The sequence below is a fragment of the Pseudonaja textilis genome, chromosome 5 (assembly GCF_049901715.1).
Source record: "Pseudonaja textilis isolate UNSWEBS1 chromosome 5, rPseTex1.2, whole genome shotgun sequence".
Classification (NCBI taxonomy): Eukaryota; Metazoa; Chordata; class Lepidosauria; order Squamata; family Elapidae; genus Pseudonaja; species Pseudonaja textilis.
Window position 1 is genome coordinate 50,143,693 of NC_141994.1, and position 24,050 is coordinate 50,167,742.

The following is a 24,050-nucleotide window of genomic DNA, read 5'->3' on the forward strand; positions in this document are numbered from 1 at the left end:
TTCATAATATGTATTATACTGTCAAAACAATAAAGTACTATATTAGATTTTGTAATCTAATGAAAAAGTCAGGGAAAAGAATTTTCAAATTTTAGAAGGCAAATTTTAGGACCAGAGAACAGTTTACCAACAAAACTAAATATGACTGCCAAAGATACAAACTTGAAGCAAAATTATATATTGGGTTGTCTTATTTATTCATGCATCAAATATGGTTCAAAACTGACTTCAACTACACAGGAATGATTGCTTATCCCCCCATACATATATACACACACACATTCACACAGTATATATATTCACACAGTGTATATATGTATGGTAACTTTCTTTTGTCTCTTAAAAAATACTGCCCTTGAGAAAATGATAGAAAAGTCACAAGAATTTTTGTTTCTCAACATTGGCCACTTGAAGATGTGTGGCCTTTAACTCCCAGAATTCTCCAGTCATCATGGCTAACTGGGGAATTGTAGGAGTTGAAATGCCTAGATCTTCAACAGTGAGAAATACTGTTCTAATATACAAGCTGGGATTGGATTTCACTTTTTTTTTCAGTTACATGTTTCTTTATTATTCTGCAACCTTTCTATTTACCAGACCTTTAGATCTGAAAAAAAAAAAAACCCACCAAACTCCAGGGACTGAGTTCTGTCATGAAATCTCCCTTAAGAATAAGAACTTTTCTTCTACTGTCTGATTTGTGACATAGGAAGGCAATGTTACACACACCTACTTCCTGGTCAGCTCAACTCACTAGGCAGTGTTTCTCAAGTTTGGCAACTTAAGATATGGACTTTTAAAGTTGTAGAATTCCCCAGCCATCATGCCAAACTTGAGAAACACTGCACAACAGTGATCTTTTACTACCTTGTCAAATATGCTTTTATACAATCTTTTCAAACAAGTTTAACAATGGTTGAACATGCAGAATTTTCAGCACCCCAATAGTATCTACCATATTGTTCCCACACCTAATCTCTGCTATGTTCAAACGGTCAAGCACAGTAATGATCTCCCTAAAAGTCTTCTCCAACTTAGCAAGATTTTTGGCACCCACCGATCATCGGATTTCCTTTTCGATCCTTCTGTATCTAATGCAAAGACTTCAGGAGGGCTTGAACACAGGGAAAGACAGAGTGTATGTAAGTGCGTACACAGAAATAAATAATTAAAAGTGCCTTCCAATACGCAGAAAATACAATCCTAAACCATGCTGCATCTCCAAATTATATTCCATAAACTTCGCGGTAAACTTGCGGGTTTAGCGTTTGAAGTATTTATGGTCGCAAATTGGAACCCCGGGAAAAGGGGAAGCGATTATACGGAACTAAGGAATGTGAGTCTAGCGCGGTTTCTTCGAGTGGAGAGAGGCAGACAGAGAGGACGCTGATTGTTTAGCCATAAAATAGAGACCCAAAGATCTTCACTCATCTTGCACCGCCCTAGCTGGGGGGGGGGGGGAATGGGGGAAGAACCCTGCCGCCCCGAGCGCCTGGCTTCCTCTGCCGTTGCCCGACAAAATCAGCCACCTCCGGCCTTCCGTCCCCTCAACGTGCCAGCCGAGCCGCCCTTCCCGGCGAAGTATCAAGTACCGCCAGTAGCTCCGCCCTTCCCCGCCCTTGCCCCGCCCCCTCTTCGGCATTTACGAAGATTGCCGAACGGGGAGGAAGGAGGGGATCGTGGGGAGCCGTAACTCCTCTGGCCTTTCCGAAGACTATCGGAGGGCTTCGGCCTCTCTTCCTCCCCCTCCACGTCTCTGGCGGCGATTGCTCTTGCTGGGGCCGCCGCGACTTCCTCCGGGGCTTTCACGGGCCCGTGTCCGAGGTGTCTTGCGGCGGGGGCTTCCGCTGGGGCCCGTCTGCTCGCAGGGCTCCCCTCGGCGGGGGCAGAGACCTTCCCAGCCGTGCTCCCAGGGGTCCTGCCTGGACCCGGCGGGCTGGGCCTGAGAGCCGCGGCGGAGAGCGCGCGATCGGTGGTCGGCTTGTGGGGACTGTGAAGCCGAGGCGGCGGCGGCGGCAGCGGCTGCAGCGGCTCCCCCTTGGGGAAGCGGGGCGGCCGGGGTCCGGCTCGGATGGCGGAGGGCATCCAGCACCAGCAGCTCGTGCCCGGCGTCGGCGTCCCAGCCCCTCGAGGGGTCAAGCGGGAGTCCGAACTGGAGCAGCCCATGCCCGGCGGGGACGGAGCCGAGAGCGGCCAAAGCAAGAGGCTGCGGACGGAGGCTGAGGTGGACGGAGGCGGCATGCAGGTTAGCATTGGCGGCGGCGGCGTCACCCTGGAGGGTCCCTCGGTGGCCGTAAAAGGCGCGCTTCCCTCGCGCACGTTCACGCGCAGCGCGGGTGGGCTCAGCGGGGCTCGGGCAGCCGCCTGGGTGCCCGCTTTGGTGTCGAGGGTGGGTGGGTGCAGCCAAGCGAGCAGGCGGGCATTTGGAAATAGGAGAGGCCCAGGAGCCCCCACTGGGCTTTGGGCTTGGAGAGGAGGAGAGCTTAAATACCCCACGGGCTCCCTTGGGGCCAAGAATAATCACGAACCGAGGGCTCCGGGTACAGAGCTGCTTCCTGGCTGGGACACGGGTGGTAGTGGACGTAGAAGGTTGTCACAACAATTGCAGGTAGACCTGTGTTTTGTTTCACGGCCACGTGCTGGGAAGCCTCATCCATTGTGGAAATTTCGAAGGACTAATCAGAATGAGGAAATCTGGAGTGGGAAGAGCACAAGATGTGGTTGCTATATAGGTTACAAGGTCATCTTTTCATCTGGATTAGATTTCCTCAGGGTGGTAACCTGAAGGTGTGTTGATTTGCAGCTTCCACTACCCCCAGTAAAAGTTGATTGTAGTCCAGTAAATAGTGAGGATTCTTCTTTGAAGGTATCTCATCTAGAGCCATATTTCGATCTTTAAGAAAATTTCTTAGGTCTCCCATGCCTTGGTGATTTAGTTTTGGAAGAACTGTAGCCAGTGTTTTAGCAGACCCCTTTGGTCTTGTTTGTTTCTGTCTAAAACTGCAGCTAGATAATACTCATCTGGGTGCAAGGATGTAATCTTATCCATACCTTTCTGGAAGTAAGCCTCACACTGAAGAACTTATTTTTGTAACAGACATGTGTAGCAGTGTACTGTTAGCCCCGTTGAACCTTGAATAACTTATTTTTGAATGGACATTCCTAGGATTGTATTTCAAATGGAATTCAGTTGAATTTACTGTGAGTCATAACCCAAAGGTGAATCTGTGGGTTCTTTGAAAAAATAAATGTTTGTTCATAATAAAGCTAGCAAACAGAGTTCATTCATATTATATATTGGCCAACTCATCTGACCAAAGAGCAACTGACATTTCCTACATAAAGTAAGTGCAGATGTGCACCAATTAAAACAAAACAAAAAATAAAGAGCAACCAAAACCCTTTTGGGGGCACGAGTTGTACAGCATTTGCCACCTCCCTTTTTTGAAAGGTTTATTTTATCATCACGTTATATGAAAAGTTCCAGAAGTTTCAAAAGGGTACATGCTATTTTGTAATCTGGAGTTGACATGATGGGGCTGTTGTCTCAATATGGATTTTGGATTCAGTATCTCTGTTCAGAGATAATGCAGCTTGCCATAAGAATGGCAAACTCAATCAGAGCAAAGATTTTACGTGAAAAAGAATCTTGATATATTTTAATATACAGTACAATTATATTTTGAATTACGTGTAGCTTTTGTTGCATTTTGACATACAGGCCTGGATTCATATTTATTTGTTAAACTTTTATGCCACAGATCTCATTGATACAGCAACTCTGGGCCGCTTACAACATGATTAAAAACTAAAAAAGTGCTACAAGCAATTAAAATTAGAAGAATTAAATAGTGCTTTGAATAAATATTCATGTTACCTTTAGAAATTCTGCCAGTTTTATGTCCATTTACCACCGTTGCTAACTTGAAACACGTGGCTTGGGTGAAAATGATAGGCACCGCTACTTAGTTGTGATGACCATAATAGAGGGATTTGTAGAATAGGACATGAGGTCTTATAAGGAAACCGATTCTAAGATAAGTGTTCTTTGACAAGCCTTCAAGATTCTTCACTAGTTTACAAAAAAAAAAAAGAACAGAATTGAAATAAAATGAATAGTCAACTGTATATAGCTGTATGCTTCAAATGGATTTTCCCGTTTCTTCTTATGGAAACAGTGTTAATGGTTGATAGCATTCTTTGGCTCTACTGTCCACAGATGCTACAATTTCATGCAGAAGATCCTGGTTTAGTGAATCAGTGTGATGTAGTGGTTATGTTGTTGGAATGGCATTGAGAAGACTTAGATTGTAATCTGTCCTCATGAATGATTCATTCTCCCTTAGCCCAACCAGCCTCACAGGGTTATTGTGGGGGAAAATAGAAATAAGGAATGCTATCTATTGTGCCCTGAACTCCTGAATAAAATACTGCATGTAAATTATAAATTAATTTTATTTTCCAATAGTTTTTCATTTGAAAAATTCTGATTTAATTAGGAAACAAAGGATCTTGAGGCGATGAAAGGAGTACCTTGAAATGGTTTAGTCATATAGAAAGGATACATTCAAGTTGTAGAACAATATATGAAGGAAGAGTGAATAAGTTGAAAAGAAAAGGAAGAGCAAGAATATTATAATTAAATGTAATTGATGAGATATTTTAAAAAGTGAGAAGTTTAAATAATAGATAATGTATAAATTGGTGTATGTGCATGATGGAAGCAAGGATAGTTAGCCAGGTTAGAACAATATGGGGAAATACACTTACATGAAAAACTTTAGATCAAATTATATGCTTCACTTAATTCCAAAATGAACAGATTCTGTTTTGTAGTTCTGGCCAGTTTGGGAGACTATTTTAGTGAGGTTTTTCTTGGTCTTCAAGCTAAAGCTGAAAAGATCTTGGATGTTTTGGTAGACAGCAATCTGAAACATACTACCAAATTAACATTAAGTTACTTACATCGGCCCCAATCCTTTGGGGTACCAGGGACTGGTACTATGGAGAGATACTGGATGGGGCTTTGCTTGTTTGCGGGGCCCAGTGCCAGTCCATGAACCAGAGGTTGGGGACCCCTGAACTATAGGAAAGAGGAAAAATGTTTTGAAATGGCCTATTCAGGTCCTGGTGGAATATTATTGAAAATCTGGGGGGAGATCTCAAACTTGCAGTGCCTGCAAGAATCCTGATTATTTCTGAGGTAGAATTTTTTTTATAAGTAATAGTGAACAAGAATTCTCAAAGGGGGAACAAAAAGATTTATCAGTTTAAAGGAAATAAACTACTACTTCTGCCAAGGGAAAATTTTCAAACATCTACTGTACTATATTCACTCTTTTCTAATTTTGAATCTCCATATGATTTCACATATAATAAGTAGGCATTTCATGCTGGAAATTGTATCATTCACTGTAGAGATTTATTGAAATATACAATTTGACTTGGGGGAATATGAATTTTGCCCTTCGACTTGATCTAGTTAAATTTTCTTTCCGTTTGTTTTATCTCCTATCTATTTTCTTTTGTTTACTACTGTTTACTTTTTTGTGCACTTTGCATAACATATCCTGAAGGAAATAGTATGATGGCTGTTACATATGTCAGAATTTTGAAAATGTCAGAATTTTTATGTGTTTAGTAACACCTGAACTTATGAAACAGGAGGCTGCACCATCTTTGATAGTTTTAACTGTTTGAAGAGCAGATAAGTTGTTGTGGATACTTCTTTTTTTTTTGTAAATTTTATTTGAGTTTTCACAAAGAGAAAAAAAATACAAATAAAACATTTTTTTTTTTGAAAGTAATGTAATCCCGGGTTACATTTCTTCGTACAGACACAAATTCAGGTTCATGCTCTTTTTATATTCTATTCCATATCTTATTACTATTTTACATTTTCTGCATAGCTTCTCCCCTCTTTTAATTTTCTCAATTTTATTTTAATTATCTCATTTCAATTCAAATCATTGTATTTATATTTTTTGTCTGTCCTGTTTCAATTATCTATTATCTTTTCTCATTAAACAAAATTTCTCCTGTAGTTACTGATTGGAGTATGACGCCTTTATATCTTTTCCCTAAAGTTGTAACATTCAATATAATACATAACTTCCATTCGGATTCTGCTTGGTACATTCTTAAAATACACACTGTAGTCTTAAAAAAAGAAAAAAATTATAAATGTATATAATTAAGACAACATTCCATTCCAAGTCAATTCTATCATTAATATTAATATTCATTAAAGTCTTAACATCTTTAACATTACTTTCCAATTAAATATCATACTTCTATGGGAACAATTATAAGCTTTCCATAGTTAATTCCCCCTCCCTTCACTTATATTTTAGAAAACATTAATTAAAATGTTCCCATTCATTCCTAATTCAATTTTCTCATTTATTTTATCTCACTTATTTTATTCACAAACATTTCACTAAATTACACTATTTTATCCTCATTTTAATCATACGTTGTTTCCAATTTTCTAAAATTATTTCTATTACTAATATAACAATACAATCTTATGTACCTTTACAGAATCCCTTTTTCAGTTAGATTTTTACCCATTATCTCTAAATAGGTCCTGTTTCTCTATATCTTGCTCCGGTCCTTTGTAACTTCTTTTCCTTTCCTTCTTCCCTCTCTTCTTCTGTCTCCCCTTTTTACCCCCTTGTCTCTCTACCTCTATTTCTCTCTTCTGTATTCCCCTTTTCTGTTGCTTTCTAGTATTACACTTATTTTTTGAATTATTTTTCTTTGTACTTTTTAAGTTCCATTTTCAGTTCATCTAGAAGTGGTGCCATTGTATAAATTTTTAAACAACCACCCGATTGATTTTAGTCATTCAAATGTAATAACCAAGAATCCAAAGATCACCAAATAATCCAAATACACACAAGCGGTTTCTTTTTTGCTCTTTTTTTTCCACTTTCTGTTCCTGGGGTTACTATTTAGTTTCAAAGTTTCAATTAAAATGTATCTTTTAGAAATCTTGCTGAAGTTTTACTTTAGATTCTTTTTAATTCCAGGCAGTCTCCTCCCTCTTCCAGATCCTGCCCTTATTCTTTTTCTCTCCCTTCCTGCTTATGAAAAAGAAAGTTTTTAATGTCCAGAAATCTTTACTATCCCTTTGGCATTTTGTTTTATTTTCAGCTTAATTGCCTATTGATGTCAAAGCGGATTTTTCTGATTTCTTGTTTAAATCTCTTAGTTGTCAGTATAGGGAAGGAGAGAGAAGAAAAAAAAAAGCCAAACCTTTCCCTTTTAACTTTCCTTCGCTGCTTCCGACTCTTTGGGAGCGATGTTATTTTTTGTAAGTTTAAATTCTAGGGTACCTTAGTTGTTGCTTTTGCAATTTAACCAGGTCAGCCAAAACTTTCACTTCTTATCTTCCTCCTGCACATTCTTTTCCAGTCAAGTTCTCCTTTGTGGTGGCCATTTCTGACCACCGCTGCAACCGCCTTCGGGAAAGGGAGTAATGGCCAGCTGAGGAGGAGAGATCTGGCTCTCCTCAACCCTGCTGGCTGTCTCCCCCCTCTTCACCACCTCTACGAGGTGGCTTAGCCACGAAACCAGCCGGCTCGGGGAGCTCCAGCGGCAACCCTAGACAGAAATTGCGCACGATTGCGGATTTCTGTCTGGGCTCGCCGAAGCCCTTCAAACCAGAAGTCCCGAGTTGTTGTGGATACTTCATTCTGAACTATAAAGCTAGTTTGTTCTGTAATCAGAAAAATTGCCTAAAACAAAATGATATTTAACAGAAATATAATATGTTGCTAGCTTTCCTAAGAGAAGTAAGTAGGTGCCATGGGTACTCATCCTGTTGTTGACATGACACTACAATAGTAGTACTTTTTGAATATTTGCATATTTCTGCTACTTTTAAAAAATGTTTTAGATATTAAGGCTTGCTCACCTTTTAAATTTTTTAAAAGCTTGTTTTGATAATATAGTTCCAGATTTAAGAACATTCAGTGAATTTGGAAGAAAAATTGAGTCAGAATCTAGATTCCCTGTTGTTTTTTATACATACCGATGCTTAGTTGACAGATGTCCCTTGAGAAGCATTTGCTGGAATATGAATTATGGTGTGATCTTCTGACATACCATTTATGTATTGTATATGCTGTTAGAACTCTCAGGTCTGTTTGCTCATAATTGGTGAAATGATACATCATAGGGCAACAATTTTTGATTCAATGTATTTCAAATGGGATAACTTACAAAATGCGTCCAAAATCCAGGATCCATTACTCCCATTTGAATGAAATTTTGGAAAGTTGGTGCTACTGTGCTGCCACAATCAGCCACAATCACATGATTGTCATTTCCAGCACTCCTGATAACTTCCCACATGTTCTTCCTGATGCCCACGGCAACTCTTACATACCCCCTGTGCACCTTTCCTGGCCTGCAGCCCCTACGTGCCTTTCCCAGCTTCCACTGGACCTCTCATGCATACCTACACACCCATCCTAAACCCCCACCATATTGCCATGAACCATGCTTAATTCCTGTGACACCCATTATTATTTTAAGTCCACTGATTATTATCTATTAAACTTAAGCCATTAAGTTTCCTTGTGGGAAAGTCAGCAGGAAGTCCTAACTCAATATTGCTGGAAGGAAGTCGGAGAAAGGAAAGGAAGAAGAGGAGGAAGGGAGTGAGGGAATGAAGAAAAGAAGGAAGGAAGAAAACATGAAGGAAGTAATGAAGGATGGGAGGAAGAAAGGGAGAATGGCTGAGGAACAATTTTCAGTTTTCATTTTTAATGTTTTTTTTTAATGGTGGCAGTGAGAGTAGGTGATTTTTGCAGGACACACTTGTCCTAACCCCAATCCCTTTCCCCAACTGCAGAAAATAGCCTGAAACTGTGCTTCTGAAATTCAGCCATTTTGATAGTGACTTTAAAATGGCACTGTGCAGCTCACAGAACCCCTGATTTTCAAATTGCTCACCCCTACTGTTTCCCAACAATGTAAAGGCAATGTTCTTTCCTCCATCTACCATATATAGAGTATATCTTTTATTTTCCTGTAATGCTAAAAGGCAAATATTCCCTATGCAAGGGTTTCCTTGGCTGAATTTATGATTGGTTTGTCATGCGGGGTCATGAAATTGTGATTTTAACCAGGACTGAAGTGTGACTATTTGTAAGTGAGAAGCTGTAAGATCCATGTTAGTTTGGCATTGTGCTAAATTATAACATGGTTAACTTGTTTTTATTATTTGCCTTATATCAACATGGGAAAACTTTTTTGGGCTGAATTTCCTCTTTCTCCCATATATGGGCCCATATACGGGCAAATTTGGTTGGTGGTGCTCTAATCACCACTGGGGTGAACAGTCTTAAAATGTTTGGGCCCTATATGTTTTTGGGACCTTAGGTTACACTTAAGGAAAACAATTTAGTGTTCACAGACACTTAAGAGTATCCATTTTGTCCCTTAAAACACAGCAAAAGAGGATAATTTTTGACTATTTGTTGAGTGCAAGTTCAACATTGGTTAAGAATATTTATTCAAATTGTATCTCTCCTTCCTATGGTATCCCTTTGGACTGCTCTCTGAAGGTCTGGGCTATGAAATGGGCTGGAGAATGGGCCACACCACAGGCTCTGTTGGCTCTATTTGTACACCTAGCTTTGACTGATACCTGCATTCAACTACATGGAGGTGTTATTTTCTCACCATTTCATTGCTGCTGCTGCTGCTAAACACCTTTGTTATTTACTGGCCTCTTCCTGCACTATTTTTCTTTTTTGAAGGGTGGGGGCTTTGGAGGCTTAGACAGAAGCAGAGTGCTGTGGACGGTGTTACAGCAGAGTGGCAGGCTGCTGTGTATCCCCCTTTCCCAATGGAAACTACTTTTGCCTTCCCTGTGGATAGCCCTGAATAGGAAGGAAAGGGAGAAGAAAGAAAATGATGTGGCTCCATCTTTTGACTGTGAATCAATGCTTTGTTCCTTTTTTCTGGGTGAGAACCAGAAGACAAATAGGTATATGGGGGGCGGGGGGGGGGGGCTGAATGTAGCAAAGGAGGGTTTCTGTGAGTTTTGATGTGTATGAATGTGATGTAATGTGAGTGTATTATACCAAGGGGGGAGGTGATGGCTGGATATCCTGATGGCGCTGAGACCTTATAAAGCTAAAGTGCCTCAGAGTGCCTGGCTTCTCCTCACAAGAATGGTTGGAGAGGATAATGGTAGGTTCTAAGTCTTGGATGTGGAGATGAAATTGACATTTGTGTGGAGGCAGGCCATAATAATAATGATGGTGACGGGCAGGAGAAATATGGTGTGAGACAGGAAGTGGGCCATTTTCAGGGAACACTGTTGTCTTATTCTGGTTTTATATTCCAGCTCCCTATCAGCAAACCATTCAATAGCCCTGTTTTTCACTGCAGTTTCTAAATGCCTGTTTGGTCTGTAATATGGCCTCCCTCATTAAGTGATCAAATAATTGATAATCTCATATGTATCACCGGGACTGGATCTACGTTTGAAAGGGGGTTGGCTCTTTTGGAGATATGTCCAGCTGGCTTTCAGTGTGGCAGCAGCTAAGACTCTGGGGCAGGGACAGAAGTGTGATAATGATGACTAGATATCTCCCGTCTGATCAATTAAGCATTGCCAGGAACATTTTGTCCCATGCCTGGAGCTTGATGGTCTGGATTGGAACTAAAGGCTTCATCTGACTGTTGGCAAAACTGAATGGCTTTAGCTTTGGGGGCCTGCTGGTTCTAGAACTATGCTATCTTTTGTGCTGGGTGGGGTTACACTGCCCCGGTAACCCTCTTGGAACCATAATTCCTGCTTGAGGAACAATTACCGTTATGGTTAGGAGGGCCTTTGCACAGCTTTGTATTTCAGTTGCGTCTGTTCCTGGATCACAATCATTTCACAATCATTTACTCCCTAATCACCTCCAGATTGAATTACTGCAGTGTTCTCTACATGGGACTGTCCCTGAGTATTCATAAGCTTCAACTGCTGAAGAAGGTAATAGGACAGACCATTATATTGTTTCCAGAATAGCAATTGTCACACTTCTACTGCATGAGCTGCATTATTGCCAGCTTGTTTCTGGCTTCAATAGAAGGTGCTAGTGAGAGACCCTCTCTTCTCAAATACTTCTGCGCATTCTATTAGATTGGGCAGAGAGGGAAAGCTTTGGGTCCTATCTATCAGAAACTTACACTTGGTGGGCTGTAGAATGCTGGATTCTTGGCTTTGATGCTCACCTTATGAGACATCCCTCCCGCCTTCTGAAGTGAGGTTAGCTCCACTCCTGTTAATGTTCCATAAGTCCTTCAAGACTTGTCTAAGTCATCATATTGGGGGTCCCAGGGTACCAGTGATATTCTAACATGGCTCCATCTTTGTGCATAATTTGCTCTCTCCAGTGGTTTGTATTTGAATAAATACTGTTTTATATATATTTAAAATAATGATTGCTTTTAAATGCTTATTTGTTGTATGCCACCCAAAGTCACTTCTTGTGGGAAGGTTGTCCATAAGAATTTGATAGATAGATAATAGATGGACTTAAATGTTTATTTTCATCCCATCCGGGAACTACAGATAGGGTACTGGAAGCCACCTGTGGCTGTGTAAACAACCTGTGTAAAGTTTTTGGTTTGTCCAAGAAACCAAGTTGTGGGGAAAAATCCAATGCTGCTCTAACAGCCTTCTACTTTATGGTTTGGATCCATTTACTTTTCGGTGTATATAGTGGTGTGTGACAGATCTTGACTTTTCCAGCAACCTGTTTCTTTCCCAAAAGGTCCATTGGGCATTGGAGAACCTTACTGAATCCCAAGAGTAGTGGCATAGAAACTTCAAGAGGGAAGAATTGGATGAAGGCCAGAAATGATTTTTCCCCTTCCATATCATTCAGCAAGGTCATCCAGTTCTCATAATCAGTTTTCACGAGGGAAATTTCAGATGCATTGATCTAATCCAATAGGTTTGAAAGTGTCCCTGGACATTGCATTGTCCCTTTTATTATTATCTTGTCCTTTTTGTTTATTGGAAGAATGTTAATGTATTAGTTTTACAAGCTTATTTCTTTATTCTTAATAGTAAACATTTCAGTTTAGTTATACTACAAATACAGAGTTTCTTTACTACTGTTCAGCCCAAATGGAGACAGATCCCTACTGTCAACTTAGGGTTGTTGTTTTTTTTGCAGGGTTTTCAGTACAGTTTAATGAGATTTCTTATATGAATTAATACTATCATTAAAAAGATCTCCCTTACTGCATGCAGTTGATCACTTTTTAACCAGGGAATTTTATTACAAATAGTAGATATCATGACAAGTATAACCTTCAATTATAAAATTAATTTCCATGATTGTATATCACCTATTAGACATGTTGAAAATACTGCATTTTTTTTCTTTTTAAGCTACACTTCATTCCTCAGCCTTGTGCTGTACAGATGGATTAGAGTAGACTAAGGTTCTCAAAGTTGCTAGCTGGAATTACCAAAATTAGACATATCTACTTCAGTGGATTTTGTTGCTGATATTTTTCAAGTTTCACAATTAAATTGCCATAATATTTCTTCTATGTTCCCATTTTTACCTAACTCGGTATTAGAAAGTCAATGGTTTGCATATGCTGCATAAGAATGAATTGAGTTCACCAGTCACACCCATAAATGATGGGTTACAAGTATAGCTGGACTCACACCATCAGTGACATAAAAAAACCCCCAAAAACCTTAATATGGCTTAGCAAGATGGGTGAACCTAACCTAGGTTAATACAGGGTATTTGTACTATACAATTGCCAGTTATGAAGTGGAAAAAAACATAGATCCATAAAATTGGTATTAGTAGATACATATAGATTTTTGCATCCCAGATTTGGCAGTTTTATCCTAATGTTTTCTATTGCTACAAACAGATTTAGATTGCAGAGGAGCAAGTAATGGTATGGTAATTCAGTACTTAAGCAGACTTAAACATCTAGATATAAACATGCTTCATGTATGACATTTTAAATTCCAGGCCAAAGAGCAGAGCTGGAAACAATATCTTGATACAATATATGGTATCAAGAGGTACAGACACTGTGCCATGCATTTCTTTGTGGCATTCGTGATCCCCTTCAGAAGCAGATAGCTTTATGTAGTTGGGTTTCATTATCTAATCCATCTCTGATCAGCCTGGATAAATCCTGTTTAACCTGCCTTGATCTTGTTAGCAGAGTGGCATAAAGCTGCCTGAGCTGGGATTGGGATAAATCGGATCATGATTGCTGTATGAATCCAGGATTTATTTCCTGTACAGATGAAATAGCTGCTGCAAAATGTTTGACCTAAGTGGTTTCCTTAAATGGCAGATGTGCTATGTTTATACTAAAAGATTTGGGCATTTTTATAGAATCTCAATAATCCTCCTGCGGTATCTCTGTCTCTGATACTAGCAGTGCTTATGTAGTATCTTAATACATCATCTAGTTTTCTGCTGATGTACTGCACTTTCACTGTGCATACTGTACATACAAATATACTTGAACTATATAATAGATGGCATTTAGGGCATTACAAATTGCAAACCAGTTTTGGTCTACAAGTACATATGAATGAATTTGCAGAATACCTACATGACAGCAGGACATAAATGCATAGGTATTAAAATGTTTTACATGTTTAGTTACTGTTATCCTATGGCTGCTGGAGAACTTAAAATCCTTGCAGTAGTGTAAGAAATAGCTTAATGGTATTGCTATTAAGGAAAGGAAGCATTTTCTCCAAGATACTTAACATTTTGTGTTGAAGGGCTCCTAGCATTCAAAATCTTTTTTTTTTAAGTTAAATTGCTTTTTAGTATAGCAGGTCTCTTAATTCAAATGGAAGGGAGAGAAAAAATGAATTTGAATTCTTCCTTGAATTTTACAGTAGTCTTTGACTTATGAGACCAATTGAGCCCAAAATGTTTGTTGCTAAGCAAGACAGTTAAGTGAGTTTTGCCCCATTTTACAACCTTTCTTGCCACATTTGTTAACCAAATCACTATAATTGTTAAATTAGTAACATGGTTATTAAGTAAACCTGGCTTCTCCATTGGTTTTCTGATCAAAAGGTGGCAAAAGATGATCACGTAACCCTGGAACACTGCAAGCATCATAAATACAAGCCAGTTATCAAACATCCAAATTTTGATCACATGACTGTTGGGATGCGCCTCCAGAGTTTAGCCCTCACTAAAATGGAGAGCACACAGGCCCAATCTGACCAACTGGGCCCTGAGGCCCATTGCTGCGAGGTTTCCCAGAGGCCATCTAAGAGAAGGAGGCAACGAGGCCATTTAGCCAAAAGAGAGGCAGTGGCAAAAATTAAAGCCAAGGCCTTTGCAACTAAGAAAGCCTTGAAATGTGAGCTCAGGGCCGAGAAGAGGTTATGCGGCCTTGGAGAAGCAATTTGCAAAGAACCTGGAGCAGACAAGTGGGCGAAGCCAACCATCTCCTCAGTCTGGTGATCTGCAGGCTGGCCCTCAGGCTGTATCCAGGGCTGGAGAGGCAGAATTAGGCTCCACCAGTTGTCTTCAGGCATGGTCCCCAGGGAGAGCAGCTGAGGTTTTTTCCCTCAGGATTTGAGTAGATCTGGGCCTAGTTTCATAGAGGCTATCTGGGTTCCAGAAGCATCCAATCCTCAGGGTAATTTATCCCAAGGTGGCCATAGGTAGAGGGCTGAGGCCACCTTTACACCTACAGCTGCTGGCCTTCACTCAGTGGATCCACCTATAAGTAGCAGGCCTGAGGATATTAAGGATATGGTTTCTGTGGCCATAAGGCAGGGGATTGCTGATTGATCAGCAAGTCCTTCGCCCCAGGGTTTTTCCCTGCCTTTCCTCAGGTAGTCCCTCCTGAACAGAGGAGGTTTTCCAGGCCCCCTGAACAAATGTTTCCTTCCACTCAATCTGATTGGGGAGAATATGAGGAGAGGGACTCTCTGGATCCTTCAGACCACAGCCACTCCTCCATGTATGAGGAGAAGGAAGGGGAGGTTAGAGATTCCAATTTATCAAAAGATGAGGGATTAAAGCCTGAGAAAGCTATCGATTTCAGGCCATCCTTGTTCAAGTCTCTCTTGCACAAGGCCCTAGTTACTGCCCAGCTGAAACCTGATGAGGTGGCATCAGAACCCTCGGGGGAATCCTCTGCCCAGGGTGACTCTTTATTCTCAAAACCAATTGTTCAAGCTGAGATGCTTCCATCACCCAAGTTATTCTTAGATCTGGTGCGTGAACAGTGCACTTCTCCAGGGTCCGGACCACGCCCCATATCTCATGACAGGCGCTTTTATAACATGGGCCCTTCCTTGGCCAATGTCCTTCTAGTGCCGCCAGTAGATGCCCCTGTGGTTGCCTCTGTTTCCACATCTGGAACTCCAACAGAACCAGAAGATGTCCTTAAAACTGACGACAAGAGGTCAGAACAGACTCTTAAACAAACACATCAGGCCTGGGCGGTCCAAGCCTCTACCACAGCATCATTCTTTAAAAGGTCACCATTGTGTTGGCTGTGTCAGCTACAGGACTGTTTGCCTCCTGGTGATACCAGGTCACACCAAGACATAAATAAGATCATCACTGCAGCAGAGTTTACAGCTGACACCACCCTAAACTCTGCAGAATTTACATCTAAAGTGATGGCATCTTCGGTGGCATCAAGATGCCTTCTGTGGCTACGGAATTGGCAGACGGACTTGCATCGGAAATGGAAGCTTGCTTCTGCCCCATGTTCGGGCGTCAGTCTGTTTGGGGACGCCCCGGAACCATATCTGGTTGAAACCAGGGACAAAAGGAAGATTTTATCATCGTCTGTAAAGAGTTGGATTTTCATCAGGCACCGTATTTCTGGCCATCTTCCTTCCAGCCAGAATCCGGCACCCGTTTTCCTTGGGGGTAGAGGGCATTCCCTCCTCACCAGGAGCAACAACCTGATCAATCAGGCAGGCAGCAGTATTTTTCCAGTAAGCGGCTCTTTGAAGGCAAAGGAGCTGTTTGTTCCGACGGTCCAAATGACTGTCTTTTTTCTCCTCCCATCGGAGGTCACCTTGCCTGCGCTTCATGGTGGGAAGAGTCAACTACAGATGCTGGGTGCTCAGGACTGTGAGGTTGGGTCTTCAACTCGAGTTCCTCTCCCATTCTCTGAGGATTTTTGTTTGCTGTCCAGTTTCTCGGGACAGTTCCAGATGGGCCCTCATGGAATCCACCATTAAACATCTGGTAGTCATAAAAGCCATCCAAGTGGTTCCAGTGAATCAATGAGGGCTGGGGTTCTACTCCCAGCACTTCGTGATCCCAAAGGCCTTGGGGGGGCAGAGGGCAATCCTCTACCTCAAGTCCTTGAACAAGTTCATTCCCTACAGGCGCTTCAAGATGCACTCCCTCCAGACTATTCTGGAAAGTATCCCGGAGGGCGACCTCATCTATAGACCTCATGGAGGCATATCTCCATATCCTGATCTGGCCCCTCCATCTCCAGTTCCTTTGGTTTTGCTACAATAACAAGCACTACCAATACCAGGCCCTTCCATTTGGCCTCTCATCAGCCCCCAGGGTATGTACCAAGGTTCTGGTGGCATTGGCAATGTCTCCATGCACCCTCCCGTAAGGGTCCAATGCTATTTGGATGATATACTGATGCAGTCATCTTCAACCCACTCCACCAATAGCGACCTTCAGACCACGATGCAGATCCTGCAAGATCACGGCTTTTCTATAAATTTCAGCAAAAGTCATCTTTTACTGACCACCCATCTCCTGTCTCTAGGGGCGGTCATAGACACAATCTCCTGTGACGTTTTCCTTTTCCTGGATCATCAGGAGAGTTTGAAAGATTTAGTCAACCGGATATGACAACAGCACACAGTTTCACTGTCTCTGCTATCCCAGCTCCTTGGAAAGATGATTTCCTGTATAGACATCATTCCGCAGGCCCGTCTCCATGCCCCGAATCTGCAATGGTTCCTGCTGCCATTTCAATGGGTGGGAACCAGTCACTCATCTATCAGAGCTCAAGTTCCTCCACTGGTCTTACGTTCCTTCTGGTGGTGGCAGTCCCAGGCCATCAGAAAGGGCCATTTTTTCAAAGAGCCAGAAAGACTAACGATTATGACAGATACAAGTCTTTATGGCGGGGGGGGGGGTGAATCTGCAAAACGAGATAGCTCAGGGTTGTTGGTCCCAGGCAGACAGAACTCGTTCCATCAATTGGCTCGAATTGGCACCTTCTGTCCCTCAGAAGAGACCACATCTCGGGATCGACAACACACAGGCCAACTGGCTGAGTCGAGCCCAGGTCGACCACTTGGAATGGTGCCGCCATCCATCCTGCTCCAGGAACTGTTCAAGAGGTTCAGTCTCCCAGTAGTCGACCTGTTCGCCACCCCCCAGAATGCCCAGTTAGAAAGATACTTCACCAGGTTCTCTACCCAGGCAGCGGAGGGGACCAATGCACTTCAGAGCAGATGGCCCTCAGGTCTCCTCTACGCCTTTCCCGTCTTCCTCTAATTCCGGCCTTTCTTTGGAAGATGTTGGAGGAGAAGGTGAAGTTGGTGCTCCTGGTGCCTCATTGGCCCAGGTGGCCCTGATTCACTGACCTGGTGAACTTGTCGGTCGCTCAACTGTGGAGAATCCCGCCCAGCAGGATTTCCCTCAGCCAAGGGGCCTTACTCCATCTGGAACCTTAGTGGTTCCAGTTGGCCGTATGGCACTTGAGTAGAAATCACTGAGACAAACTTACTCAATAAGGTGATAATAACCATCCAGGCATCACGTAAACCATCCACCAATTGCATCTATGATGCCACCTGGAGAGCCTTTTGCAGTTGATGCTCTAAGTCTGCCCGGGACCCTTCATCAGCCATTGTCTCTGATGTGCTGGTGTTCCTACAGGAAGGTTTAGATAAGGGGCTCTAACCAAACACAGTCTGCAGACAGGTTGCAGCCTTATCCTCAGTGTTGTGGGATAATTATGACTCTCTGTCCCACCACCCATCAATATCTAGGTTTTTGAGAGAAGCCTCAAACCTGCATCCCCTGGTAGTACATAGATATCTCACTTGGGATCTCCCAAAAGTACTCCAAGCCCTGACATGACCTCCATTCGAACCTCTAAGATCGGTGGATATCTGCTTCTTGACTCTCAAAGTATCTGTCATGCCCCAGTTGGAGTCTGACTCTGAGGGAGAGATGGAACAGCTGACAAGGAGTGGGAATGTGGCTCTGGTGGTTGTGGAGGAAACTGGGGAAAGACACAGGCCAGATGGGCATTCAGAGAAAGACCCAGCCCATCCCCTCTTCATCCTAGGGCATGCAGCGGGGAGCGGATAAGGGAGAAATGTGAGTGGTGTGGTCCACAGGGGAGGAAGGGGCTCTGATCCCCTTTGTGGGCTGCAGTGGGCTGTTTAAAAGAACAAACTGCGCATGGCAAAGTTGCTGGAAGCAAAGCATGCATTATTTTTGTCGGAGCTTATCTGTTTTGGATTCCTCCCAACTGTGGTTGCTGCGCTATCTGGTAGAAGTATGCAATTAATCATCCTTGTCTGCCATAGTAATTCCTTCAGTATGGTTTGTGTTGGGTTTTTTATTTTGAATTAACTTTACTTTGGGTGCGGACTGCATTTACTCCCTCTGTAAACTGTTTTATTTAAGAGTTTGATATCCAGCTGAGGATAATTGGACATTGGGGCCAAGTTGGAGGCATTAAAGGACTTTATTCTATTTTTGTGACTTGGTTATTTTTGTGTCATATCCCGGGTCATCACAGTATCCTTCATGGTGGCTATCACGTCAGACAAGAGGATGTTGGAGTTGGCAGCTCTTTCTGTGAGACAGGATTTGTGCCTCTTCCATGCGAACAGAGTGGTGCTACACTTAGACCTCACCTTTATCCCAAAGATCAACTCTTGGTTCCACAGGGTACAAGAACTAGTCTGACTGGATTTCTGCCCTAAGCCTCGACATGAGTTGGAACACAAGTGGCATATGCTGAATGTGCAGAGAGCTCTCCATATGTATGTTAAATGAACTGCAACTTTTTGCAAGATGGAAGCGATGTTTGTGTCCTTCCAACCAGCTTTCTTAGGGAGCAACGTTTCCGTGTCCATGATGGATCAGGGCCTGTATTTCTACAGCCTGTGAGACTTTATCTTTCCCGGTCCCCCCCACCCCTCAAATTACAGCCTGCTGTACTAGTGCAGCCATGTGAGCAGCATGGGCTACTCAGGCCTCCATTGTGGAGATCTGCAGGGTGGCGACCTGGGCGTTGCCTCTCCATTTATCTGGCACTATTGACTGACTCCTTCGCCTCTGCAGAAGCAGCATTGGCAGGAGAGAGCTTCAGAAGGTTCTTCCAGTGTCGGACAGTGGATACCTGACATAGACCCTCCCTTGGACATGCAGGCTTTGGTATGTCCCTATTCTGGACTCTCGCAGCAGCATGGAGGAGAATGGGCATTGGTCTTACCTGAGATGCCCTTTCTATAAATGCTGCAAGAGAGTCCAGCCCCACCCTGTTTTTTCATCTGGTCATGGTTGGGGAGGGGTCTTCTCACTGTTTTATTTTTCAGAGACACCCCACATCTTGTCAAGTTGCTTCGCCGAAAGCTGGGGCCCAGCAACAGGCTGGCTTTTATAGCTTTGGCAGACTCAGCTTGATGACATAGGAGGAGGAGTCTTTCCCTGTCCTGGACTCTTTTGCAGCATGTATAGAAAGGACATCTCAGGTAAGACCAATGCCCAATCTGACTGCCATTTGTTTCACATTGAACAAATACCAAAACTATTGGAAATGTTATTTCCTTCAAAGAATCCATATGAATTGAGGCGGCATATAAAGATGCAAAATAAATGAATGAATATCCTAGTTTTTGTAATAAGATTTTTTTACAGTTAAATGGACTAGAATCATTTTAATTAAATCAATATAATAAGGATGATGACTTTTCAAAATTGCATATAGCATGTAAAACATGACTGTGGGATATTGCGAACAGCAGAGCACCTGAAGTATGATCACATGATTGCAGGGGACGGTGACATCAGAACTTTGGGTTGTAAGTCGCTCTTTTCAAGTAAGTTGTAACTTTGAATAGTTATTAAGCATCAGAAGACATCTGAATAACACCAGCACTAATTTACATCACATAGATGGTACTTAAAACCAAGGACTAAGAAAGGTATTTAAAGGCCAGTGCTCCCACAGTCAGGCACAATCCAAAGCTCACTGAACGGGTATCCTCGAATCGGGATGGAACGTTTTCAACCAAATTGCCAAGCTTGGAGCTCGAAACCAACAACACTTAGTAACAACGTAGTTACTAAGCAATTGGTCATACGTCGAGGACCACCTGTAGATACTTGCTGTCATCTTCTTTTAACGAGCCCATAATCTCTTGCGGGGTGGAGTCTGGGCAACTGAATGGAGCTGAGTGTTTACTGGCCAGATGCCCTTCCTGTTGCCAGTGTGGAGTTATATTTAGCAGATATATTCGCAACGTGCCCAGAGAGAGAAATATCTGCTTCTACCTAGGATCGAACTCACAGCCTCCTGATTGTGAGGCAAGAACTCCACCTCTAGGCCACTGCACCACTCACCTGTAGATGCTAATGTGTCTGTTTAATCATCTGGTTTAAGTAATTTTATTCAAAATACAGTAGAAGCACCTAGTAATGAACTGAATGAAGCTGTTAAAAGCAACAAGATTTAGTCTGCTGGGTCATTTTACTGACCACCATTTTATAACTGCATTCAATATTGTTGATACAAAGCTATTTTAATCCTACTACTCTAGAATTAGAATACCTCTGAGGTCTCAAAGCTTTGGTATAGGCAGCCCTTGACTTAAAACCATTTGTTTAATCACTGTTGGAAGTTATAATAGCAAAAAATGAACTTACAACTGCATGTTGAACTTATAACCGTCTCCCTCACCGGTTCAAAATTTGAGGGCTTGGTATCTGGCTTGTATTTTTGATGGCATGTCCTGGGACCATGTGATTGACAGTTGTTATTTTCCCAGCTGGCTTCCAAGAAGCAAGTCAATGGGGGTAACCATACTGGCTTAACAACTGTGATTCCCTTAATAACCGTGGTGTTTTGCTTAACTAACACGGTAAAACAATAACATTGTGTGACTTACTTAACAGCTGCTTTCCTTAGAGATGGAAGTCCCAATTGTGCTCATAATGCAAGGGTGACTTTTCTTTATAGCCTATATTTTCTTTATAGCCTATACTTGGGCTGTTCCAAACGATGGACAAACTGATGGACAAAAATGTTATACATTTTCTTGTGATATAATGATTTGATAAAACGAGTGCTTCTAATATTTATGTAATATGATCCATGGAGAATAGCCCCTTCCCTGTCATTTTTGTAAGCTCCTGGTTTAAGATTTAAGATGTCTTACATTGTTTTTACAACAACAATAACAATAACAATGAGTATAATTTTTTCTTAACTTTTGTTTATCCAGCTTTTTAACCCAATCCTCTTATTTCTACAGTGAAGGAGTTTAAAAATAAAACGCTATCATTATTGGTAAATATTTAATTATTTTTATATTTCATGTGTTAATGGATCATTAATTGTAATAAAGTATATATCATATAAACATTTGTAGATGTTTCTCCTAAGATGCAACATTTACAACATTGCTTAATAAATGCATATTTTTGTAAGCAATTTTCCCTGAGGCAATTGTTGTTGTTTTTAATAAAGTGTGTGTAGTTTTTGTGTGTAGATTACCATAAACCCCATATACAAGTAGTCCTTGACTTACTGCGGTTCATTTAATGATCATTCAGAATTATAACATCACTGAAAAAAGTGATTGATGACTGTTTTTTATACGTACATCTCTTGCAGCAGCCCCATGGTCATCTGATCAAAATTTGGATGCTTGGCAACTGGCTCATATTTATGACTGTTGCAGTTTCCCAAGGTCAAGTGATCATTTTTTGCACCCTTCTGACAAATAGAGTCAATGGGGAAGCCTGATACACTTAATACCTGTGTTACTAGCTGAACGACTTGTTCTGACCTAGGCTTTGTCAAACTTTATGAAACATTAACTTATTTTAAAAGCAAAAATCTATTTTAATGCAACACTGGGAATTACTTGCATTCTCAGCGAGAACTAATTATAACAGTTTCTCCAGATAAGAGCACACCTTTCAGTGCTGTAGAATGCTGCCAAAAAACAGAAGTCCAATTAATTATAACAAACCAACCAAAGTCCCAAAAAACGCTGACCAGAATATGCAGAGCTTCAAAGAGGGCTCAGAATCTATTGAACTGCTTTGCTTCCTGCAAAGTGTTCGTCATTGAGGTCTGACTTTTATTCCTTATGGGAGGGGCAATCACCTCCCAGCCTTACTCCCGAGTTGCTCCTTCTGCTTCAGCTGCTCTCGCCTTCTAGCAGCTCTGCACACACACGCACTGGGAACAGGCTCCCCTGAGTCCTCTGCTTCGCTGCTGCCAGACTCCGAAGGCAGCACCCCACTCCCAGATGGTCCTGGCCCCATCTCTCTATCGAATGCAGGACCCTCATCCAAGTCCTCTCCAGACTCCCTGCCTGGTCCGCTTTCTTCCTCACTGTCCAACTCCGCTGCCGTCTGCACCGGCTACTGGCAAACCACAACACGACTGCAGTGATTCACTTAACAACTGTGGAAAGAAAAGTCGCAAAATGGGGCAAAAGTCACTGAACAAATGTCTCTCTTAGCAACAGGAATTTTGGATTCAAATGTGGTCGTAAGTCAAGGACTACCTGTATATCTCCACTCTCAGCAATAGAAACTCACCGACGCTGATCAGATTACCACCTCTCAGTCCAGCCTACTTCACTGGATTCAATCTGTGGGGGCCAATAGAGGAGGAAAGACTTTTTCCTATAGGAAAGGATGATGGAACGCTAATGAAAAACAAATAGTGTAGACATTACTCTTATATTTTAATTGGATACAGTAATTATACTTCTAAATTTGGACAAGAGCAGATTAAAAAAAAGTATGATTTTTTTATTTTGATAAATTAGATAAATTAACAGTAATGTGTGAACCAGACGCTATGTTACCTTCCATCTGGAAGTAGGATAATTCTAGCAGTGTAGCACATTTGCAATTTTGATGTGATAATTACGCCAGAAATCTTTTAGATTTTTATATGCCGGAAACTGATTTTCTATCCATTCTGACTGGGATGTACACATGTTTTTACTTGGATTTATATGTAGATTTATATGGCTTTCACTGGAAGAAATTCCTGGTAGGTTTCTCACCCATTAAAAGTAAAGAGAAATTTTCTGGAAAAAAAAGTTCCTTGTTATACTAATACCAGTTTCTTCCAGGCATGCTTGGCTACAGCAAAGCAAAACATGCTATGTGATTCTCTGCTATAAAAAGCATACAAATAGCTGGACTCCATTTCTGTGTCTCAGTAGATGCTCAGATTCCTTTCCACTGCTAACAGCATGAACTAAAATAAGTAGTCTTACATAATGTTTGGCTGTAGCATCAACACATTCCCTGTCCCAGCGGGTCTTGAGGTCCTGAGATCTGGGCCCAGCTCAAGCTCCTCCTTCAAGGCCAAAGATGTACAGTAGCCTTCTGGGATATTTTTGTGGGGTGTGTGTGTTTATGTGTGCCTGCTTTTTTATGTAGACTTTGCAGCTAAAATAGTGCCTTTAGAAGACACTAACTGTGGTGGAAGGCATATCATTAAATATCAGTGATTGCAGTTTTCTTTTAGAAGAGTATGGGGTGGAGTTTTGTTATTGTTTGTTGCAAATATAGAAACAGAATTGTAGCTTGCATTAGATCATTTAAGTTCTTATTCCCTGACTTCAATTAGATCAAATGGCTAAGTGTAGAATATGTGTAATTTATTATTTAGGTCTGTGAGAGAGTGACTGGCCCAACGTCATCCAGCTGATTTTTATGTCTAAGGCAGGACTTGAACTCACAATCTCCTGTTTTCTAGCCTGGTGCCTTAATTATTATTTGTTTTTTCTAAGAATGTAT

The 24,050-nt window shown here is 41.7% G+C and overlaps 1 protein-coding gene across 15 annotated transcripts in view; it reads left to right on the plus strand.

Moving 5' to 3' along the window:
- Positions 1 to 1,634: 1,634 nt before the first annotated feature.
- RBFOX2 (RNA binding fox-1 homolog 2) overlaps positions 1,635 to 24,050 on the plus strand; it is a 223,841-nt gene continuing 201,425 nt past the window's right edge. For 11 of the 15 annotated variants that reach the window (XR_015743894.1, XR_003373619.2, XR_015743892.1 and 8 more), the window contains exon 1: positions 1,701 to 2,245. Coding sequence is in view for 11 of the 15 variants with exons in the window: in XM_087934838.1 (XP_087790964.1) it covers positions 2,072 to 2,245 (174 nt within the window). In the remaining 4 variants the exon portion in view is untranslated. Of the gene's footprint in view, positions 2,246 to 24,050 lie in introns of all 15 variants that reach the window. The other 4 variants (XM_026695576.2, XM_087934846.1, XM_087934844.1 and 1 more) reach the window with 3 other exon arrangements.